Source organism: Bombina bombina, chromosome 6, assembly GCF_027579735.1.
Source record: "Bombina bombina isolate aBomBom1 chromosome 6, aBomBom1.pri, whole genome shotgun sequence".
NCBI lineage: Eukaryota > Metazoa > Chordata > Amphibia > Anura > Bombinatoridae > Bombina > Bombina bombina.
Window position 1 is genome coordinate 893,971,325 of NC_069504.1, and position 20,830 is coordinate 893,992,154.

Consider the following 20,830-nt stretch of genomic DNA (forward strand, 5'->3'; position numbering starts at 1 on the left):
GAGCACAGGTGAAATAATCAGCTGATCAGTAACCATGGTTACTAACCTGCTCTCACCCTTCAGATGATTATTTCACCTGTGCTCTATTTAAGATATAATGAATATTTAGCCTGTTAACGGTCATAAAACACTGCTGTAGCATAAGCTGCATAGTTACAGTCAGAAACAAAAGACTAACACTACTGAACTCCTAGCTTCTCCTAGATGAGGTGTGCAAGAAGCTGAAGCTGTTGTTCCACACTGGTGTGTGAATGATACTCAAAAGATTCATGCCATAAAAAGTATTACTGATTACAGTTTAATTTTGAATAGGTGAAATATCTAAAAAAATGTATTCTACACTACAAAGTAGTTTATAAAAAAATATCTGTTATTATCATACTACAAATAGTGAATTAAGTATGCTACAAAATAGTGAAGTAGGAAGTATGCTACAAATAGTGAAGAAGGAAGTATGCTACAAATAGTGAAGAAGGAAGTATGCTACAAGTAGTAAACTAGTAAGTATGCTACAAAATAGTGAAGAAGGAAGTATGCTACAAATAGTGAAGAAGGGAGTATGCTACAAATAGTGATGGAGGGAGTATGCTACAAAATCGTGAAGAAGAAAGTATGCTACAAATAGTGAAGAAGGGAGTATGCTACAAATAGTGAAGTAGGAAGTATGCTACAAAATAGTAAAGAAGGAAGTATGCTACAAATAGTGAAGAAGGAAGTATGCTACAAATAGTGAAGAAGGAAGTATTCTACAAAATAGTGAAGAAGGAAGTATGCTACAAAATAGTGAAGAAGGAAGTATGCTACAAATAGTAAAGGAACTATGCTACAAATAATGAAGGAAGTATGCTACAAATAGTGAATGGAGTATGCTACAAACTAGTGAAGAAGAAAGTATGCTACAAATAGTGAAGAAGGAAGCATGCTACAAATAGTAAAGGAAGTATGCTACAAATAGTGAAGGAAGTATGCTACAAATAGTGAAGGGAGTATGCTACAAATAGTGAAGGGAGTATGCACCAAATAGTGAAGGGAGTAAGCTACAAATAGTGAAGAAGGAAGTATGCTAAAAATAGTGAAGTAGGAAGTATGCTAAAAATAGTTAAGAAGGAAGTATGCTTAAAATAGTGAAGTAGGAAGTATTCTACAAATAGTGAAGCAGGAAGTATGCTACAAATAGTGAAGAAGGAAGTATGCTACAAATAGTGAAGAAGGAAGTATTCTACAATAGTGAAGAAGGAAGTATGCTACAAATAGTGAAGAAGGAAACATACTACAAATAGTGAATGAAGTATGCTACAAATAGTGAAGAAGGGAGTATGCTGCAAAATAGTGAAGAAGTATGCTACAAAATAGTGAAGAAGGAAGTAACTATAAAGGAAGACGAATTCCACAGTAAGCACGGAATATGCCTGGAAGGAACGGTGGTAACACATTACTACATTCCTGTTAGAATATCCCATTTGTGCTGCTTCTCATATTAGCAAATAGAAATTAATAAAAATAACTGTTTAAAATTATTTGTTATCTAGCAAACTTTGCATTGTTTTGCAGGGAAATATCCATCAAAAAACTCTCTTGAGTGTTGCTTATATGTTCTCCTTTGCTGTGGACAGTTAGAAATATAAATAAATGAGCTCCTGCAGATGTCAAGCAATACCTGTGCAGCATGTAGCATGAATACACTTCAGCCTCTTTGAGGCAGTTGAAAAAAACATAAATTATGCTTACCTGATAATTTTCTTTTTTTCAGATGCAAAGAGTCCACAGCTGCATTCATAACTTTTGGGAAATAAGAACCTGGCCTCCAGGTGGAGGCAAAGACACCCCAGCCCAACAGATGGTCCGCCACCGCTCAGCCCCCACAAATGAAGGGGACACCAGCCAAAACCTCCAAAGGGACAAGGCAAAGGAGAACCGAGGAAATTGAAAGGTCCCCATATAGAAAAGAGAACACCTCCAAGAGTGAGTCCAGCTCACAGAGACCCAAAGGGACCAAAACAGGGAAAGGAGGCCACGCCTATACCAAGCGAATCCTGGGATAAGATCGGGCACAGAGACAGAACAGACATCTCCCCAATATCCTGCAAGCATGGAATGCAACTGAAGAGGCAAAGTCCTCCCAGTGTCTGACCATAGAATACCAAGGCATTCGACCATGAAAAAGTGTGTAATAAACAGTTTACGCGTACACCAGGTGTGAGGAGCTGCAACTGGTTTCAAACTGCAAACCTTCCACACGCTAGACACTATCCTGTACAAGTCGGCCATCTATGACTGAAGGCAATAATGACTGAAACAATCCTTCCCGCCTCACGGATCCACAGGTCCTCTCGAATGCTTAGTTGAACATTAAAAACAATGATAACCTGAGCACTCTGCGCTTCTACCAAACCAGCCGAGCAGAACAGTGCCACGTGTCTGAACAGCCGCAAGACCGAATGAACCCAACAGGACCAGCCTGCACCTAGGGTCCTAGCCGGCAAGCTGCATACATTCTCCCTCATAGGGGAAAAAACAAAAAACAGACATATTTAACATAGGACTAACATGTCCAAAACAACTTCCAAAGAAGTTATAAAGAGTATCAATCTCAGAAGGTTCCAGAAGGAAACAAAAACAAATTAAAGACATCCCATTGGATATAAATAAAATATAAGGCAACCCGGAGGTTAAAACCCAAAAAGACACAGGCCTACCAGTAGGACCAACCAAACGGAGCCTTATCTTTAAAAAAAAAAAAGAAAGTGGGAAAGATATCAAACAAATGACAAATAGGAGACAACCCAACAAGTCTAATGAGGTGCACCATTCGAATTATCAGACTGAAATTCCCCATATCTGTTAATGATAGGGTCATTCAATAACTGAAAAAGATGTCTAAGCAACACCCTAAGGCACGCAATCCTCTAACGAAAGCCACAACACTCCAGAACAGTTACACCCGCAGGGAACTGTAGAGGCCAACTCCAAGGCGGAAGACCCGGGACAATAGGGCACAAGCACAATCTCAAATAAACGTCTGGACTCTGCAGACGGACCATCGCTAACATTATCTGGAAGCAAAAAACGTGCTGCAACCTCCAGGGAGAACACGCCACGCCGCATGGAGGAACCATAAACTGGGTTACCCGCATGTGTAGAAGTATGAATTGGAAGGGAACTCGCCTCTTGGAGGACGGGGCACCCAGAGGCCGATGGCTCAGCAGTCCCCTGAATCCCTGAGCACAAGGAACCAGGCGCTCTTATATGGCATATGGAACAAAACTGGTCGACATGTGTCAACGAGGCCAATCCGAAGTCATCACCGGACACAGAATCTGAAATCAAAATAGTCTCAGTATTAGAATCCTCCGTAACTGAATCTGAAACGAGCACAGTCTCAGCATCAGAATCCTACATAACTGGAAAGAGGAAATATCAATATGGACTAAAGTATGAAAACAAAAATGGCACCTGACACCCACAATGGCTGGGGCACTCACCACCTCCTATGACCTGACCCCTGCGGTCTAGAATATCTCCTTTGCCACATGGTCAGGAATGCAGAAATGGGGAACGGAACGTTATCACATCCGAACACAAGGTGAACCGAACAGTCTAAAAAAGCGTGCCCAACCAAAAGGCCTCGTCACTTCCAAAGGCCTAAAAGTTCCAACCACGAGCCCATAAACCTCACACATAAGCAGGTTGAATCACATAACAAACATGATTATAAATCCCCCTGTTCAATAACCTCCCTCAGGAGATATTAACCCTTGATTACAAGATACTAACAGAGACTCACTGAGACCCTTATGTCATATAGTTAGACCCGCAAAGGTGTGTAGCCTCTCGGGAAAACATTCACATTACAGTACATTGACGATAAAGTAAAATGAAACGATCTTACCGGAATCTACGCCGTGGAACAGGAACATGGCTTTTCAAGTGTGACGAATAGTGGCATCGCCTCCGCCATGGACTTGAGAGAAGAAAGCAGTCAGCGGAGCGAAGTTCGATAACGCCGATTGCTTGAGGAGCTGTTAATATGAGTCGAGATGGTTTCGCAGAAAGACTCTCCCTGCACCTCCGGACTCTAACTTTCATCCAAGCCCTCACTGAGAGACTGACAGGACTACTTCAAATTCCTGTCCCATGCCAAAGAGTACTACCCTCCATAAGAGACAAAAAACAAAAATTAAAAATTCTGACTCTGCAAACCTCCTGGGACGAAAGGCAAGGAATGACTGGGGATGAGGGGAGTGGGAGGAGTATTTAAGCCTTTGGCTGGGGTGTCTTTGCCTGGTGGCCAGGTTCTTATTTCCCAAAAGTAATGAATGCAGCTGTGGACTCTTTCCATTTAAGAAGAAAATACAGTCTTCAGATTTCATTTACTAAACACACAGGCAAAATAAAGAATTAAAGCGCACTGCAGTTTTTGTTTTCACAATGTATGATTAAACCTTTCAGCTTAACATAAGCAGAGCAACCCCTGTCTAAACACATTTAAAGAATTTATGAAGAAAAGAAGCAAGTGCATCTTGGGTAATATAAGCTTTAGCTGTGTGTATAGTTTGTATACTTAGGATTGTGCTGTGATCTTCCAACGTGCAACTCACCTGGTGATTTCTTCTTTCAGTGCAGCAGGGTCTGGGGGATAAAACTTTACTCGAAAGCACAGAATATATGGCGGGCGAGCTAAATTTTTAAACAAAAGAATGCATGAAAATTAGGAAAGAGGGTATGTAAAACCTAATTTATGCTTACCTGATAAATTTATTTCTCTTGTAGTGTATCCAGTCCACGGATCATCCATTACTTATGGGATATTCTCCTTCCCAACAGGAAGTTGCAAGAGGATCACCCACAGCAGAGCTGCTATATAGCTCCTCCCCTAACTGTCATATCCAGTCATTCGACCGAAAACAAACAGAGAAAGGAGAAACCATAGGGTGCAGTGGTGACTGTAGTTTAATTAAAATTTAGACCTGCCTTAAAAGGACAGGGCGGGCCGTGGACTGGATACACTACAAGAGAAATAAATTTATCAGGTAAGCATAAATTATGTTTTCTCTTGTTAAGTGTATCCAGTCCACGGATCATCCATTACTTATGGGATACCAATACCAAAGCTAAAGTACACGGATGATGGGAGGGACAAGGCAGGATTAAGCGGAAGGAACCACTGCCTGAAGAACCTTTCTCCCAAAAACAGCCTCTGAAGAAGCAAAAGTATCAAATTTGTAAAATTTGGAAAAAGTGTGAAGCGAAGACTTCAGAGGCCTCATTTTTAAAGGCCCAGGTGGAAGCCACAGCTCTAGTAGAATGAGCTGTAATCCTTTCAGGGGGCTGCTGTCCAGCAGTCTCATAGGCTAGGCGTATTATGCTCCGAAGCCAAAAGGAAAGAGAGGTTGCCGAAGCTTTTTGACCTCTCCTCTGTCCAGAGTAAACGACAAACAGGGTAGATGTTTCACGAAAATCTTTAGTAGCTTGTAAGTAAAACTTCAAGGCACGGACTACGTCCAGATTATGTAAAAGATGTTCCTTCTTTGAAGAAGGATTAGGACACAATGATGGAACAACAATCTCTTGATTGATATTCTTGTTAGAAACCACCTTAGGTAAAAACCCAGGTTTGGTACGCAGGACTACCTTATCTGCATGAAAAATCAGATAAGGAGAATCACATTGTAAGGCAGATAGCTCAGAGACTCTCCGAGCCAAGGAAATAGCCATCAAAAACAGAACTTTCCAAGATAAAAGTTTAATATCAATGGAATGAAGGGGTTCCAATGGAACTCCTTGAAGAACTTTAAGAACCAAGTTTAAGCTCCACGGGGGAGCAACAGGTTTAAACACAGGCTTAATTCTAACCAAAGCCTGGCAAAATGCCTGGACGTCTGGAACCTCTGCCAGACGCTTGTGCAAAAGAATAGACAGAGCAGAAATCTGTCCCTTTAAGGAACTAGCTGATAATCCTTTGTCCAAGCCCTCTTGGAGAAAAGACAATATTCTAGGAATCCTAACCTTACTCCATGAGTAATTCTTGGATTCACACCAATAAAGATATTTACTCCATATCTTGTGGTAGATTTTCCTGGTAACAGGCTTTCATGCCTGTATTAAAGTATCAATGACTGACTCGGAGAAGCCACGCTTTGATAGAATCAAGCGTCCAATCTCCATGCAGTCAGTCTCAGAGAAATTAGATTTGGATGATTGAAAGGACCTTGTATCAGAAGGTCCTGTCTTAGAGACAGAGTCCATGGTGGAAAGGATGACATGTCCACTAGGTCTGCATACCAAGTCCTGTGTGGCCACGCAGGTGCTATCAGAATCACTGATGCTCTCTCCTGTTTGATTTTGGCAATCAGTCGAGGGAGCAGAGGAAACGGTGGAAACACATAAGCCAGGTTGAAGAACCAAGGCGCTGCTAGAGCATCTATCAGCGTCGCTTCTGGGTCCCTGGACCTGGATCCGTAACAAGGAAACTTGGCGTTCTGGCGAGACGTCATGAGATCCAACTCTGGTTTGCCCCAACGATGAATCAACTGAGCAAACACCTCCGGATGGAGTTCCCACTCCCCCGGATGGAAAGTCTGACGACTTAGGCCTAGATTTGGAGTTTTGTCGGTAAAGACCCGCGTAGCTAACGCCGGCTTTTTTCTGGCCGCACCATGAAAATAACTCTGGTATTGAGAGTCCACATAAAGGCTGAGTTAGGCTCCAAAAAAGGAGCGTAGAGCATATTTAACGCAGCTTCAACTCTCGATACCAGAGTTGCTTACGCAAGCGGCCAGCCTCAAAAACGTGCTTGTGCACGATTCTCCCATAGAAAACAATGGGGCTGTTTGAGCTGAAAAAAAACCTAACACCTGCAAAAAAGCTGCGTTCAGCTCCCAACGCAGCCCCATTGTTTGCTATGCGGAAACACTTCCTACGTCTGCACCTAACACTCTAACATGTACCCCGAGTCTAAACACCCCTAACCTTACACTTATTAACCCCTAATCTGCCGCCCCCGCTATCGCTGACCCCTGCATATTATTATTAACCCCTAATCTGCCGCTCCGTAAACCGCCGCTACTTACATTATCCCTATGTACCCCTAATCTGCTGCCCTAACATCGCCGACCCCTATATTATATTTATTAACCCCTAATCTGCCCCCCACAACGTCGCCTCCACCTGCCTACACTTATTAACCCCTAATCTGCCGAGCGGACCTGAGCGCTACTATAATAAAGTTATTAACCCCTAATCCGCCTCACTAACCCTATAATAAATAGTATTAACCCCTAATCTGCCCTCCCTAACATCGCCGACACCTAACTTCAATTATTAACCCCTAATCTGCCGACTGGAGCTCACCGCTATTCTAATAAATGTATTAACCCCTAAAGCTAAGTCTAACCCTAACACTAACACCCCCCTAAGTTAAATATAATTTACATCTAACGAAATTAATTATCTCTTATTAAATAAATTATTCCTATTTAAAGCTAAATACTTACCTGTAAAATAAATCCTAATATAGCTACAATATAAATTATAATTATATTATAGCTATTTTAGGATTAATATTTATTTGACAGGCAACTTTGTAATTATTTTAACCATGTACAATAGCTATTAAATAGTTAAGAACTATTTAATAGTTACCTAGTTAAAATAATTACAAAATTACCTGTAAAATAAATCCTAACCTAAGTTACAATTAAACCTAACACTATACTATCATTAAATTAATTAAATAAAATACCTACAATTACCTACAATTAAACCTAACACTACAGTATCAATAAATAAATTAAATACAATTCCTACAAATAACTACAATGAAATAAACTAACTAAAGTACAAAAAATAAAAAAGAACTAAGTTACAAAAAATAAAAAAATATTTACAAACATAAGAAAAATATTACAACAATTTTAAACTAATTACACCTACTCTAAGCCCCCTAATAAAATAACAAAGACCCCCAAAATAAAAAATGCCCTACCCTATTCTAAATTACTAAAGTTCAAAGCTCTTTTACCTTACCAGCCCTGAACAGGGCCCTTTGCGGGGCATGCCCCAAGAAGTTCAGCTCTTTTGCCTGTAAAAAAAAACATACAATACCCCCCCCAACATTACAACCCACCACCCACATACCCCTAATCTAACCCAAACCCCCCTTAAATAAACCTAACACTAAGCCCCTGAAGATCATCCTACCTTGTCTTCACCTCACCGGGTATCACCGATCCGTCCTGGCTCCGATATCTTCATCCAACCCAAGCGGGGGCTAGACATCCACTGAAGAAGTACACAAGAGGGTCCAAAGTCTTCATCCTATCCGGGAAGAAGAGGCGATCCGGACCGGCAACCATCTTGATCCAAGCGGCATCTTCTATCTTCATCCGATGACGACCGGCTCCATCCTGAAGACCTCCACCGCGGACCCATCTTCTTCCGGCGACGTCCAACTGAAGAATGACGGTTCCTTTAAGGGACATCATCCAAGATGGTGTCCCTCGAATTCCGATTGGCTGATAGGATTCTATCAGCCAATCGGAATTAAGGTAGGAATATTCTGATTGGCTGATGGAATCAGCCAATCAGAATCAAGTTCAATCCGATTGGCTGGTCCAATAAGCCAATCAGATTGAGCTCGCATTCTATTGGCTGTTCCGATCAGCCAATAGAATGCAAGCTCAATCTGATTGGCGGACCCATCTTCTTCCGGCGACGTCCAACTGAAGAATGACGGTTCCTTTAAGGGACATCATCCAAGATGGTGTCCCTCGAATTCCGATTGGCTGATAGGATTCTATCAGCCAATCGGAATTAAGGTAGGAATATTCTGATTGGCTGATGGAATCAGCCAATCAGAATCAAGTTCAATCCGATTGGCTGATCCAATCAGCCAATCAGATTGAGCTCGCATTCTATTGGCTGATCGGAACAGCCAATAGAATGCGAGCTCAATCTGATTGGCTTATTGGACCAGCCAATCGGATTGAACTTGATTCTGATTGGCTGATTCCATCAGCCAATCAGAATATTCCTACCTTAATTCCGATTGGCTGATAGAATCCTATCAGCCAATCGGAATTCGAGGGACGCCATCTTGGATGACGTCCCTTAAAGGAACCGTCATTCTTCAGTTGGACGTCGCCGGAAGAAGATGGGTCCGCGGTGGAGGTCTTCAGGATGGAGCCGGTCGTCATCGGATGAAGATAGAAGATGCCGCTTGGATCAAGATGGTTGCCGGTCCGGATCGCCTCTTCTTACCGGATAGGATGAAGACTTTGGACCCTCTTCTGGACCTCTTCAGCCACCGGATGATGGATCGCCAGCCCCCGCTTGGGTTGGATGAAGATTCTGGAGCCAGGACGGATCGGTGATACCTGGTGAGGTGAAGACAAGGTAGGATGATCTTCAGGGGCTTGGTGTTAGGTTTATTTAAGGGGGGTTTGGGTTAGATTAGGGGTATGTGGGTGGTGGGTTGTAATGTTGGGGGGGGGTATTGTATGTTTTTTTTTAAAGGCAAAAGAGCTGAACTTCTTGGGGCATGCCCCGCAAAGGGCCCTGTTCAGGGCTGGTAAGGTAAAAGAGCTTTGAACTTTAGTAATTTAGAATAGGGTAGGGCATTTTTTATTTTGGGGGTCTTTGTTATTTTATTAGGGGGCTTAGAGTAGGTGTAATTAGTTTAAAATTGTTGTAATATTTTTCTTATGTTTGTAAATATTTTTTTATTGTTTGTAACTTAGTTCTTTTTTATTTTTTGTACTTTAGTTAGTTTATTTCATTGTAGTTATTTGTAGATATTGTATTTAATTAATGTATTGATAGTGTAGTGTTAGGTTTAATTGTAGGTAATTATAGGTATTTTATTTAATTAATTTAATGATAGTATAGTGTTAGGTTTAATTGTAACTTAGGTTAGGATTTATTTTACAGGTAATTTTGTAATTATTTTAACTAGGTAGCTATTAAATAGTTCTTAACTATTTAATAGCTATTGTACCTGGTTAAAATAATTACAAAGTTGCCTGTAAAATAAATATTAATCCTAAAATAGCTACAATGTAATTATAATTTATATTGTAGCTATATTAGGATTTATTTTACAGGTAAGTATTTATCTTTAAATAGGAATAATTTATTTAATAAGAGTTAATTAATTTAGTTAGATTAAAATTATATTTAATTTCGGGGGGTGTTAGTGTTAGGGTTAGACTTAGCTTTAGGGGTTAATACATTTATTAGAATAGCGGTGAGCTCCGGTCGGCAGATTAGGGGTTAATAATTGAAGTTAGGTGTCGGCGATGTTAGGGAGGGCAGATTAGAGGTTAATACTATTTATTATAGGGTTAGTGAGGCGGATTAGGGGTTAATAAATTTATTATAGTAGCGGTGCGGTCCGCTCGGCAGATTAGGGGTTAATAAGTGTAGGCAGGTGGAGGCGACGTTGAGGGGGGCAGATTAGGGGTTAATAGATATAATATAGGGGTCGGCGGTGTTAGGGGCAGCAGATTAGGGGTACATAAGGATAACGTAGGTGGCGGCGCTTTGCGGTCTGCAGATTAGGGGTAAATAAGTGTAGGAAGGTGGAGGCGACGTTGAGGGGGGCAGATTAGGGGTTAATAAATATAATATAGGGGTCGGTGGTGTTAGGGGCAGCAGATTAGGGGTACATAAGTATAACGTAGGTGGCGGTCGGCAGATTAGGGGTTAAAAAAATTTAATCGAGTGGCGGCGATGTGGGGGGACCTCGGTTTAGGGGTACATAGGTAGTTTATGGGTGTTAGTGTACTTTAGAGCACAGTAGTTAAGAGCTTTATAAACCGGCGTTAGCCCAGAAAGCTCTTAACTACTGACTTTTTTCCTGCGGCTGGAGTTTTGTCGTTAGATGTCTAACGCTCACTTCAGACACGACTCTAAATACCGGAGTTAGAAAAATCCCATTGAAAAGATAGGATACGCAATTTACGTAAGGGGATCTGCGGTATGGAAAAGTCGCGGCTGAAAAGTGAGCGTTAGACCCTATTTTGAGTGACTCCAAATACCGGAGGTAGCCTAAAACCAGCGTTAGGAGCCTCTAACGCTGGTTTTCACGGCTACCGCCAAACTCCAAATCTAGGCCTTAGAAAATCCGCCTCCCAGTTCTCCACGCCTGGGATATGGATTGGTGACAGGTGGCAAGAGTGGTACTCTGCCCAGCGAATTATATTTGAGACTTCTAACATCGCTAGGGAACTCCTGGTTCCCCCTTGATGGTTGATGTAAGCCACAGTCGTGATGTTGTCCGACTGAAATCTGATGAACCTCAGTGTTGCTAACTGAGGCCAAGCCAGAAGAGCATTGAATATCGCTCTTAACTCCAGAATATTTATTGGAAGGAGTTTCTCCTCCTGAGTCCACGATCCCTGTGCCTGTGCCTGTGCCTGGCATCTGTTGTTACAATTGTCCAATCTGGCCTGCGAAAGGTCATGCCCTTGGACAGGTGTACCCGAGACAACCACCAGAGAAGAGAATCTCTGGTCTCTTGATCCAGATTTAGCAGAGGGGACAAATCTGTGTAATCCCCATTCCACTGACTCAGCATGCATAATTGCAGCGGTCTGAGATGAAGGCGCGCAAATGGCACTATGTCCATTGCCGCTACCATTAAGCCGATTACCTCCATACACTGAGCTACCGAAGGGCGCGGAATAGAGTGAAGAACACGGCAAGCATTTAGAAGTTTTGATAACCTGGACTCCGTCAGGTAAATTTTCATTTCTACAGAATCTATAAGAGTCCCTAAGAAGGAGACTCTTGTGAGTGGGGATAGAGAACTCTTTTCCTCGTTCAATTTCCACCCGTGCGACCTCAGAAATGCCAGAACTATCTCTGTATGAGACTTGGCAACTTGAAAGCTTGACGCCTGTATCAGGATGTCGTGTAGACACGGAGCCACCGCTATGCCTCGCGGTCTTAGAACCGCCAGAAGTGAGCCCAGAACCTTTGTAAAGATTCTCGGGGCTGTAGCCAACCCGAAGGGAAGAGCTACAAATTGGTAATGTCTTTCTAGAAAGGCAAACCTTAGAAACCGATGATGATCTTTGTGAATCGGTATGTGAAGGTAGGCATCCTTTAAGTCCACTGTGGTCATGTACTGACCTTCTTGGATCATGGGTAGGATGGTCCGAATAGTTTCCATTTTGAAAGATGGAACTCTGAGGAATTTGTTTAAGATCTTTAGATCCAAAATTGGTCTGAAGGTTCCCTCTTTTTTGGGAACCACAAACAGATTTGAATAAAAACCCTGTCCTTGTTCCGTCCGCGGAACTGGATTGATCACTCCCATAACTAGGAGGTCTTGCACACAGCGTAGGAATGCCTCTTTCTTTATCTGATTTGCAGATAGCTTTGAAAGATGAAATCTCCCTTGTGGAGGGGAAGCTTTGAAGTCCAGAAGATATCCCTGAGATATGATCTCCAACGCCCAGGGATCCTGAACATCTCTTGCCCACGCCTGGACGAAGAGAGAAAGTCTGCCCCCTACTAGATCCATCGCCGGATAGGGGGCCGTTCCTTCATGCTGTCTTAGAGGCAGCAGCAGGCTTTCTGGCCTGCTTGCCTTTGTTCCAGGACTGGTTAGGTTTCAAGGCCTGCTTAGATTGAGCAAAAGTTCCCTCTTGTTTTGAAGCAGAGGAAGTTGATGCTGCACCTGCCTTGAAATTTCGAAAGGCACGAAAATTAGACTGTTTGGCCTTTGCTTTGGCCCTGTCCTGAGGAAGGGTGTGACCCTTACCTCCAGTAATGTCAGCAATAATTTCCTTCAAACCAGGCCCGAATAAGGTCTGTCCCTTGAAAGGAATGTTGAGTAATTTAGACTTCGAAGTCACGTCAGCTGACCAGGATTTAAGCCATAACGCCCTACGCGCTTGGATGGCGAATCCGGAATTCTTAGCCGTTAGTTTAGTCAAATGAACAATGGCATCAGAAACAAATGAGTTAGCTAGCTTAAGTGTTCTAAGCTTGTCAATAATTTCAGTCAATGGAGCTGTATGGATGGCCTCTTCCAGGGCCTCAAACTAGAATGCCGCCGCGGCCATGACAGACGCAATGCATGCAAGGGGCTGTAAAATAAAACCTTGTTGAATAAACATTTTCTTAAGGTAACCCTCCAATTTTTATCCATTGGATCTGAAAAAGCACAACTGTCCTCAACCGGGATAGTAGTACGCTTTGCTAAAGTAGAAACTGCTCCCTCCACCTTAGGGACCGTCTGCCATAAGTCCCGTGTAGTGGCGTCTATTGGAAACATTTTTCTAAATATAGGAGGTGGGGAAAAAGGCACACCCGGTCTATCCCACTCCTTACTAATAATTTCTGTAAGCCTTTTAGGTATAGGAAAAACATCAGTACACACTGGTACCGCATAGTATTTATCCAGCCTACACAATTTCTCTGGTACTGCAACTGTGTTACAGTCATTCAGAGCAGCTAATACCTCCCCAAGCAACACACGGAGGTTCTCAAGCTTAAATTTAAAATTAGAAATCTCTGAATCAGGATTCCCCGAATCAGAGATGTCACCCACAGACTGAAGCTCTCCATCCTCATGATCTGCATATTGTGACGCAGTATCAGACATGGCCCTTACAGCATCTGCGCGCTCTGTATTTCTCCTAACCCCAGAGCAATTGCGCTTGCCTCTTAATTCAGGCAACCTGGATAATACCTCTGACAGGGTATTATTCATGATTGCAGCCATGTCCTGCAAGGTAATCGCTATGGGCGTCCCTGATGTAATTGGCGCCATATTAGCGTGCATCCCCTGAGCGGGAGGCGAAGGGTCTGACACGTGGGGAGAGTTAGTCGGCATAACTTCCCCCTCGTCAGAATCTTCTGGTGATATTTCTTTTATAGTTAAAGACTGATCTTTACTGTTTAAGGTGAAATCAATACATTTAGTACACATTCTCCTATGGGGCTCCACCATGGCTTTCAAACATAATGAACAAGTAGTTTCCTCTGTGTCAGACATGTTTAAACAGACTAGCAATGAGACTAGCAAGCTTGGAAAACACTTTAAATAAGTTTACAAGCAATATAAAAAACGTTACTGCACCTTTAAGAAACACAAATTTTGTAAAAATTTGAAATCACAGTGACACTAAAGAAATTTTTACAGTGTATGTAACAAGTTAGCAGAACATTGCACCCACTTGCAAATGGATGATTAACCCCTTAATACCCAAAAAATAATAAAAGACAAAAACGTTTTTTTTTGTTTTGTTTGTTTTTCAAACAGTCACAACAACTGCCACAGCTCTACTGTGGCTTTTTACCTCCCTCAAAAACGACTTTGAAGCCTTTTAAGCCCACCAGAGATATCCTGGATCATGCAGGAAGAAGCTGGATGTCTGTGTCTGTAATTTTTGCTGTGCAAAAAAACGGCAAAATAGGCCCCTCCCACTCATATTACAACAGTGGAAAGCCTAAGGAAACTGTTTCTAGGCCAAATTCAAGCCAGCCATGTGGAAAAAAACTAGGCCCCAATAAGTTTTATCACCAAATACATATAAAAACGATTAAACATGCCAGCAAACGTTTTATATTACATTTTTATAAGAGTATGCATCTCTATTAATAAGCCTGATACCAGTCGCTCTGACTGCATTTAAGGTTTTACTTACATTAGTTCGGTATCAGCAGCATTTTCTAGCAAATTCCATCCCTAGAAAAATATTAACTGCACATACCTTATTGCAGGAAAACCTGCACGCCATTCCCTCTCTGAAGTTACCTCACTCCTCAGAATATGTGAGAACAGCCATGGATCTTAGTTACTTCTGCTAAGATCATAGAAAACGCAGGCAGATTCTTCTTCTAAATACTGCCTGAGATAAACAGTACACTCCGGCACCATTTAAAAATAACAAACTTTTGATTGAAGAATAAACTAAGTATAAAACACCACACTCCTCTTACAACCTCCATTTTGGTTGAGGCTTGCAAGAGTATGACTGGATATGACAGTTAGGGGAGGAGCTATATAGCAGCTCTGCTGTGGATGATCCTCTTGCAACTTCCTGTTGGGAAGGAGAATATCCCATAAGTAATGGATGATCCGTGGACTGGATACACTTAACAAGAGAAATATGCCTTACATGTATGCTGTACTTTGTCTAACACATCAACAACAGTATACACAACTAGTGAATAGAGCAGCAAGAAGAGAAGTTCTATGACGTGATGCTGTCCCTCTCCTATGCTCTCTCTTAGGACCTAATGAAGCCCACCATAATATTGTAATGATGTAAAGCTATTGGTTTCACAGTTTGAAAGGGCATGTGTAATGTTCGGAAGTGTTTGACTTTGTATATGAATGTTATTTATCAAAGATGTGTGTTAAGAGCAATTGCTGTGTGATGCAAGGGTTCATTGATATTTGCTGAATGTCCTGAGTGTTAGCGTAATTTCCCTATAATTGTAGATCTATGATACGGCTCTCGTGAGCCATTTTTAATTAATACTAAAATATAATATAATATAGGTGTTTCATGGGTGTAACTCAGTACATGATGAAACTATGCAAGTATGTTTGAATGATAACAACAATATACACACAATACTATAAACATCTTCAAACATACATGTCTCGCCTCTCTTTCATTAGCAAGATTTAAAAAAAAAAAAATTTACATAATAAAATTCATAATTTTGATTTTTATATATTAAATTATGTTAACTGAACAATATCCACTTTCAGATTTAAAAAACCCCATTAAATCCTAAGTAAATATATATTGAATATATGCCTCTGCCACACTGCTGATATTTGTGTGAATTTGAGAAGTTTACGGAATGTTCTGCGGTAGTGAGGCTTATACTTTCCAATAGAAGCCACTTGGAGTATCATCTGTATGGCAAGGGAAAAGCCTACTTTTATTAGAACATTGCAACTGGATTAATCCCAAGTATTCTATTTATTACAAATAAATTATTCCTTTTTTTTCTCGTAAAGGAATTTAATCTTTTAATATGTTCCTGGCATCTGGTTGTGATATATGAAGTAGATATTGGCTAAAATTGATGACAATGAGGGATGTCAAGGGGCAGAAGATTTTCTGATGTCTGAGGCAGCACACAAAATAAATACATTACTGCATAGCAGCATAATAACACATGCACTTATATATTAGTAGGTAGCCATAACAAGTATGTTCAGATACTGATACCTAAAATCACATGCAGTTACAAACTGAATCTTCAAATTGTTACTTCAACTTAAACACTCACTCACAAATAATGAGAAACATCAGGTAGAGAACACGTAAGCATTCATACAGAACACGTAAGCATTTATTCAGAACACGTAAGCATTCATAAAGAACATGTAAGCATTCATAAAGAACATGTAAGCATTCATAAAGAACACGTAAGCATTCGTACAGAACACATAAGCATTCATAAAGAACATATAAGCATTCATAAAGAACACGTAAGCATTCGTACAGAACACGTAAGCATTTGTACAGAACACCTAAGCATTCATGAAGAACATGTTAGCATTCATAAAGAACACGTAAGCATTCGTACAGAACACGTAAGCATTTGTTCAGAACAGGTAAGCATTCATACAGAACACATAAGCATTCGTATAGAACACGTAAGCATTCACATAGAATACGTAAGCATTCGTATAGAACACGTAAGCATTCACATAGAATACGTAAGCATTCGTATAGAACACGTAAGCCTTCATAAAGAACACATAAGCATTCGTATAGAACACGTAAGCATTCATATAGAACACGTAAGCATTCGTTCAGAAAACGTAAGCATTCATACAGAACACATAAGCATTCATACAGAACACATAAGCATTTGTATAGAACACGTAAGCATTAATACAGAACATGTAAGCATTTGTATAGAACACGTAAGCATTCGTATAGAACACGTAAGCATTCGTATAGAACACGTAAGCATTCGTATAGAACACGTAAGCATTCGTATAGAACACGTAAGCATTCGTATAGAACACATAAGCATTCGTATAGAACACGTAAGCATTCGTATAGAACACGTAAGCATTTGTACAGAACACATAAGCATTTGTATAGAACATGTAAACATTGATACAAAACACAAACATTCGTATAGAACACATAAGCATTCGTACAGAACACGTAAGCATTTGTTCAGAACAAGTAAGCATTCATACAGAACACATAAGCATTACGTATAGAACACGTAAGCATTCATAAAGAACACGTAAGCATTTGTATAGAACACATAAGCATTCATACAGAACACATAAGCATTACGTATAGAACACGTAAGCATTCATAAAGAACACGTAAGCATTTGTATAGAACACATAAGCATTCATACAGAACACATAAGCATTCGTATAGAACACGTAAGCATTCGTATAGAACACGTAAGCATTAATTTAGAACACGTAAGCATTCATACAGAACACATAAGCATTTGTATAGAACACGTAAGAATTAATACACAACACGTAAGCATTTGTATAGAACACATAAGCATTTGTACAGAACACGTAAGCATTCATACAGAACACGTAAGCATTTGTACAGAACACGTAAGCATTCATACAGAACACGTAAGCATTTGTACAGAACACGTAAGCATTCATACAGAACACGTAAGCATTTGTATAGAATACATAAGCATTCGTATAGAACACGTAAGCATTCGTACAGAACACATAAGCATTAATACAGAACACAAAAGCATTCGTATAGAACATGTAAACATTAATACAAAACACATAAACATTCGTATAGAACACGTAAGCATTCGTACAGAACACATAAGCATTAATACAGAACACATAAGCATTCGTATAGAACACGTAAGCATTCGTACAGAACATGTATGCATTAATACAGAACACATAAGCATTCGTATAGAACACGAAAGCATTAATACAGAACACATAAGCATTCGTATAGAACACGTAAGCATTCGTACATAACACGTAAGCATTTGTATAGAATACGTAAGCATTCGTATAGAACACGTAAGCATTCGTAAGCATTTGTAAAGAACAGGTAAGCATTCGTATAGAACACGTAAGCATTAATACAGAAGACATAAGCATTTGTATAGAACACGTAAGCATTCGTACAGAACACGTAAACATTCGTATAGAATATATAAGCATTCGTACAGAACACGTAAGCATTCGTACAGAATACGTAAGCATTCGTACAGAACACGTAAGCATTCGTATAGAATACATAAGCATTCGTACAGAACATGTAAGCATTTGTATAGAATACGTAAGTATTCGTACAGAACACTTAAGCATTCGTATAGAACACGTAAGCATTCGTACAGAACACATAAGCATTCGTACAGAACACGTAAGCATTCGTATAGAATACATAAGCATTCGTACAGAACACGTAAGCATTTGTATAGAATACGTAAGCATTCGTACAGAACACTTAAGCATTCGTATAGAACACGTAAGCATTTGTATAGAATACGTAAGCATTCGTACAGAACACGTAAGCATTCATATAGAAATCATAAGCATTCGTACAGAACACGTAAGCATTTGTATAGAATACGTAAGCATTCGTACAGAACACTTAAGCATTCATATAGAACATGTAAGCATTCGTATAGAACACGTAAGCATTTGTATAGAATACGTAAGCATTCGTACAGAACACGTAAGCATTCATATAGAATATGTAAGCATTCGTACAGAACACGTAAGCATTTGTATAGAATACGTAAGCATTCGTACAGAACACGTAAGCATTTGTATAGAATACGTAAGCATTCGTACAGAACACGTAAGCATTTGTATAGAATACGTAAGCATTCGTACAGAACACGTCAGTGACACTAGCAAACTGATACTGACCTTTCAACTGTTTGACAATTCCCTTTGTAAACTCCAACCAGTGCTACAAAAAAAAAGTGATATAGTTATATTTACACAGTGCCATATACTCATGACTACATCTTTATACGGCTTCACAATAACGCCATCAATTTACCTTTTTTCATGGATAGACATAACTGTATATTAAACAAATAGATAACTAATGCTCAGTAATAGTCCCACATATTGTATCAGACGCAGTTTACCCATCATGTAATATGTCATTTGAAATAAGGTTCTCTAAGCTTTGGGTTAAACACACGTTACTCTTACACTTTACACTTTGTTTGGGGTGGGGTTTTTTTATGAACCAAAAATGGGCCGGTTCCTATGCTTTACATTCCTGCTTTTTAAATAAAGATAGCAAGAATACAAAGAAAAATTGATAATAGGAGTAAATTCGAAAGTTGCTTAAAATTGCTGCTCTGTCTGAAACATCAAAGAAAAAAATTGGGTTTAGTGTCCCTTTAAATAATACAAGTACATTGGAAAGTTGTTTAAGATTGTATGCTCTTTCTAAATCACGAAAGTCTAATTATAAATAAAGCATCTTTGTTGTTGGCACAGTAAGGCTTCACCTAAAGTTCCCAAGATACAAACGCCTAGATTACAAGTTTTGCGTTAGAGGCAAAGAGCAAAATTTAGCTACACATCTCACCTCAATACCAGCGCTGCTTACGTTAGCGATGAGCTGCTAAAACGTGCTTGTGCACGATTTCCCCATATGAATCAATGGGGGAGAGCCGGCTGAAAAAAAACCTAACACCTGCAAAAAAACAGCATAAAGCTCCTAACGCAGCCCCATTGATTCCTATGGGGAAACACATTTTATGTCTACACCTAACACCCTAACATGAACCCTGAGTCTAAACACCCCTAATATTACACTTATTAACCCCTAATCTGCCGTCCCCGACATCGCTGACACCTACATTATATTATTAACCCCTAATCTGCCGCTCCGGACACCGCCAACACCTACATTATACTTATGAATCCCTAATCTGCCGCCCCCAACATCGCCGACACCTACATTATATTTATTAACCCCTAATCTGCCGCCCCAACGTAGCCGCCACTATAATAAAGTTATTAACCCCTAAACCTAAGTCTAACCCTAACCCTAAAACCCCCTAACTTAAATATAATTTAAATAAATCTAAATAAAATTACTACAATTAACTAAATTATTCCTATTTAAAACTTAATACTTACCTATAAAATAAACCCTAAGCTAGCTACAATATAACTAATAGTTACATTGTATCTATCTTAGGGTTTATTTTTATTTTACAGGCAACTTTGTATTTATTTTAACTAGGTACAATAGTTATTAAATAGTTTAACTATTTAATAACTACCTAGTTAAAATAAAGACAAATTTACCTGTAAAATAAAACCTAACCTAAGTTACAATTACACCTAACACTACACTATAATTAAATAAATTAACTAAATTAAATACAATTAATTACAATTAAATATAATTATCTAAAATACTAAGAAAAAAAACATTAAATTACAGAAAATAATAAAGAAATTACAAGATTTTTAACTAATTACACCTACTCTAATCCCCCTAACAAAATAAAAAAGCCCCCCAAAATAAAAAAAGCCCTACCCTACACTAAATTACAAATAGCCCTTAAAAGGGCCTTTTGCGGGGCATTGCTCCAAAATAATCAGCTCTTTTACCTGAAAAAAAAGTACAAATACCCCCCCAACATTAAAACCCACCACCCACACAACCAACCCTACTCTAAAACCCACCCAATCCCCCCTTAAAAAAACCTAACACTAACCCCTTGAAGATCACCCTACCGGGAGACGTCTTTGCCCAACCAGGCAGAAGTGGTCCTCCAGACGGGCAGAAGTCTTCATCCAGATGGCATCTTCTATCTTCATCCATCCAGCGTGGAGCGGGTTCATCTT

The 20,830-nt window shown here is 39.9% G+C and overlaps 1 protein-coding gene across 2 annotated transcripts in view; it reads right to left on the reverse strand.

The window, feature by feature from the left end:
* Positions 1-20,830, reverse strand: part of FRMD5 (FERM domain containing 5) — a 291,969-nt gene that overhangs the window by 108,402 nt on the left and 162,737 nt on the right. For both annotated transcript variants that reach the window (XM_053718464.1, XM_053718463.1), the window contains 2 exons: positions 18,878-18,920; positions 4,599-4,677 (listed from right to left, as the gene is read on the reverse strand). In XM_053718464.1, coding sequence (XP_053574439.1) covers positions 4,599-4,677; positions 18,878-18,920 — 122 coding nt within the window. The remainder of the gene's footprint in view (positions 1-4,598; positions 4,678-18,877; positions 18,921-20,830) is intronic.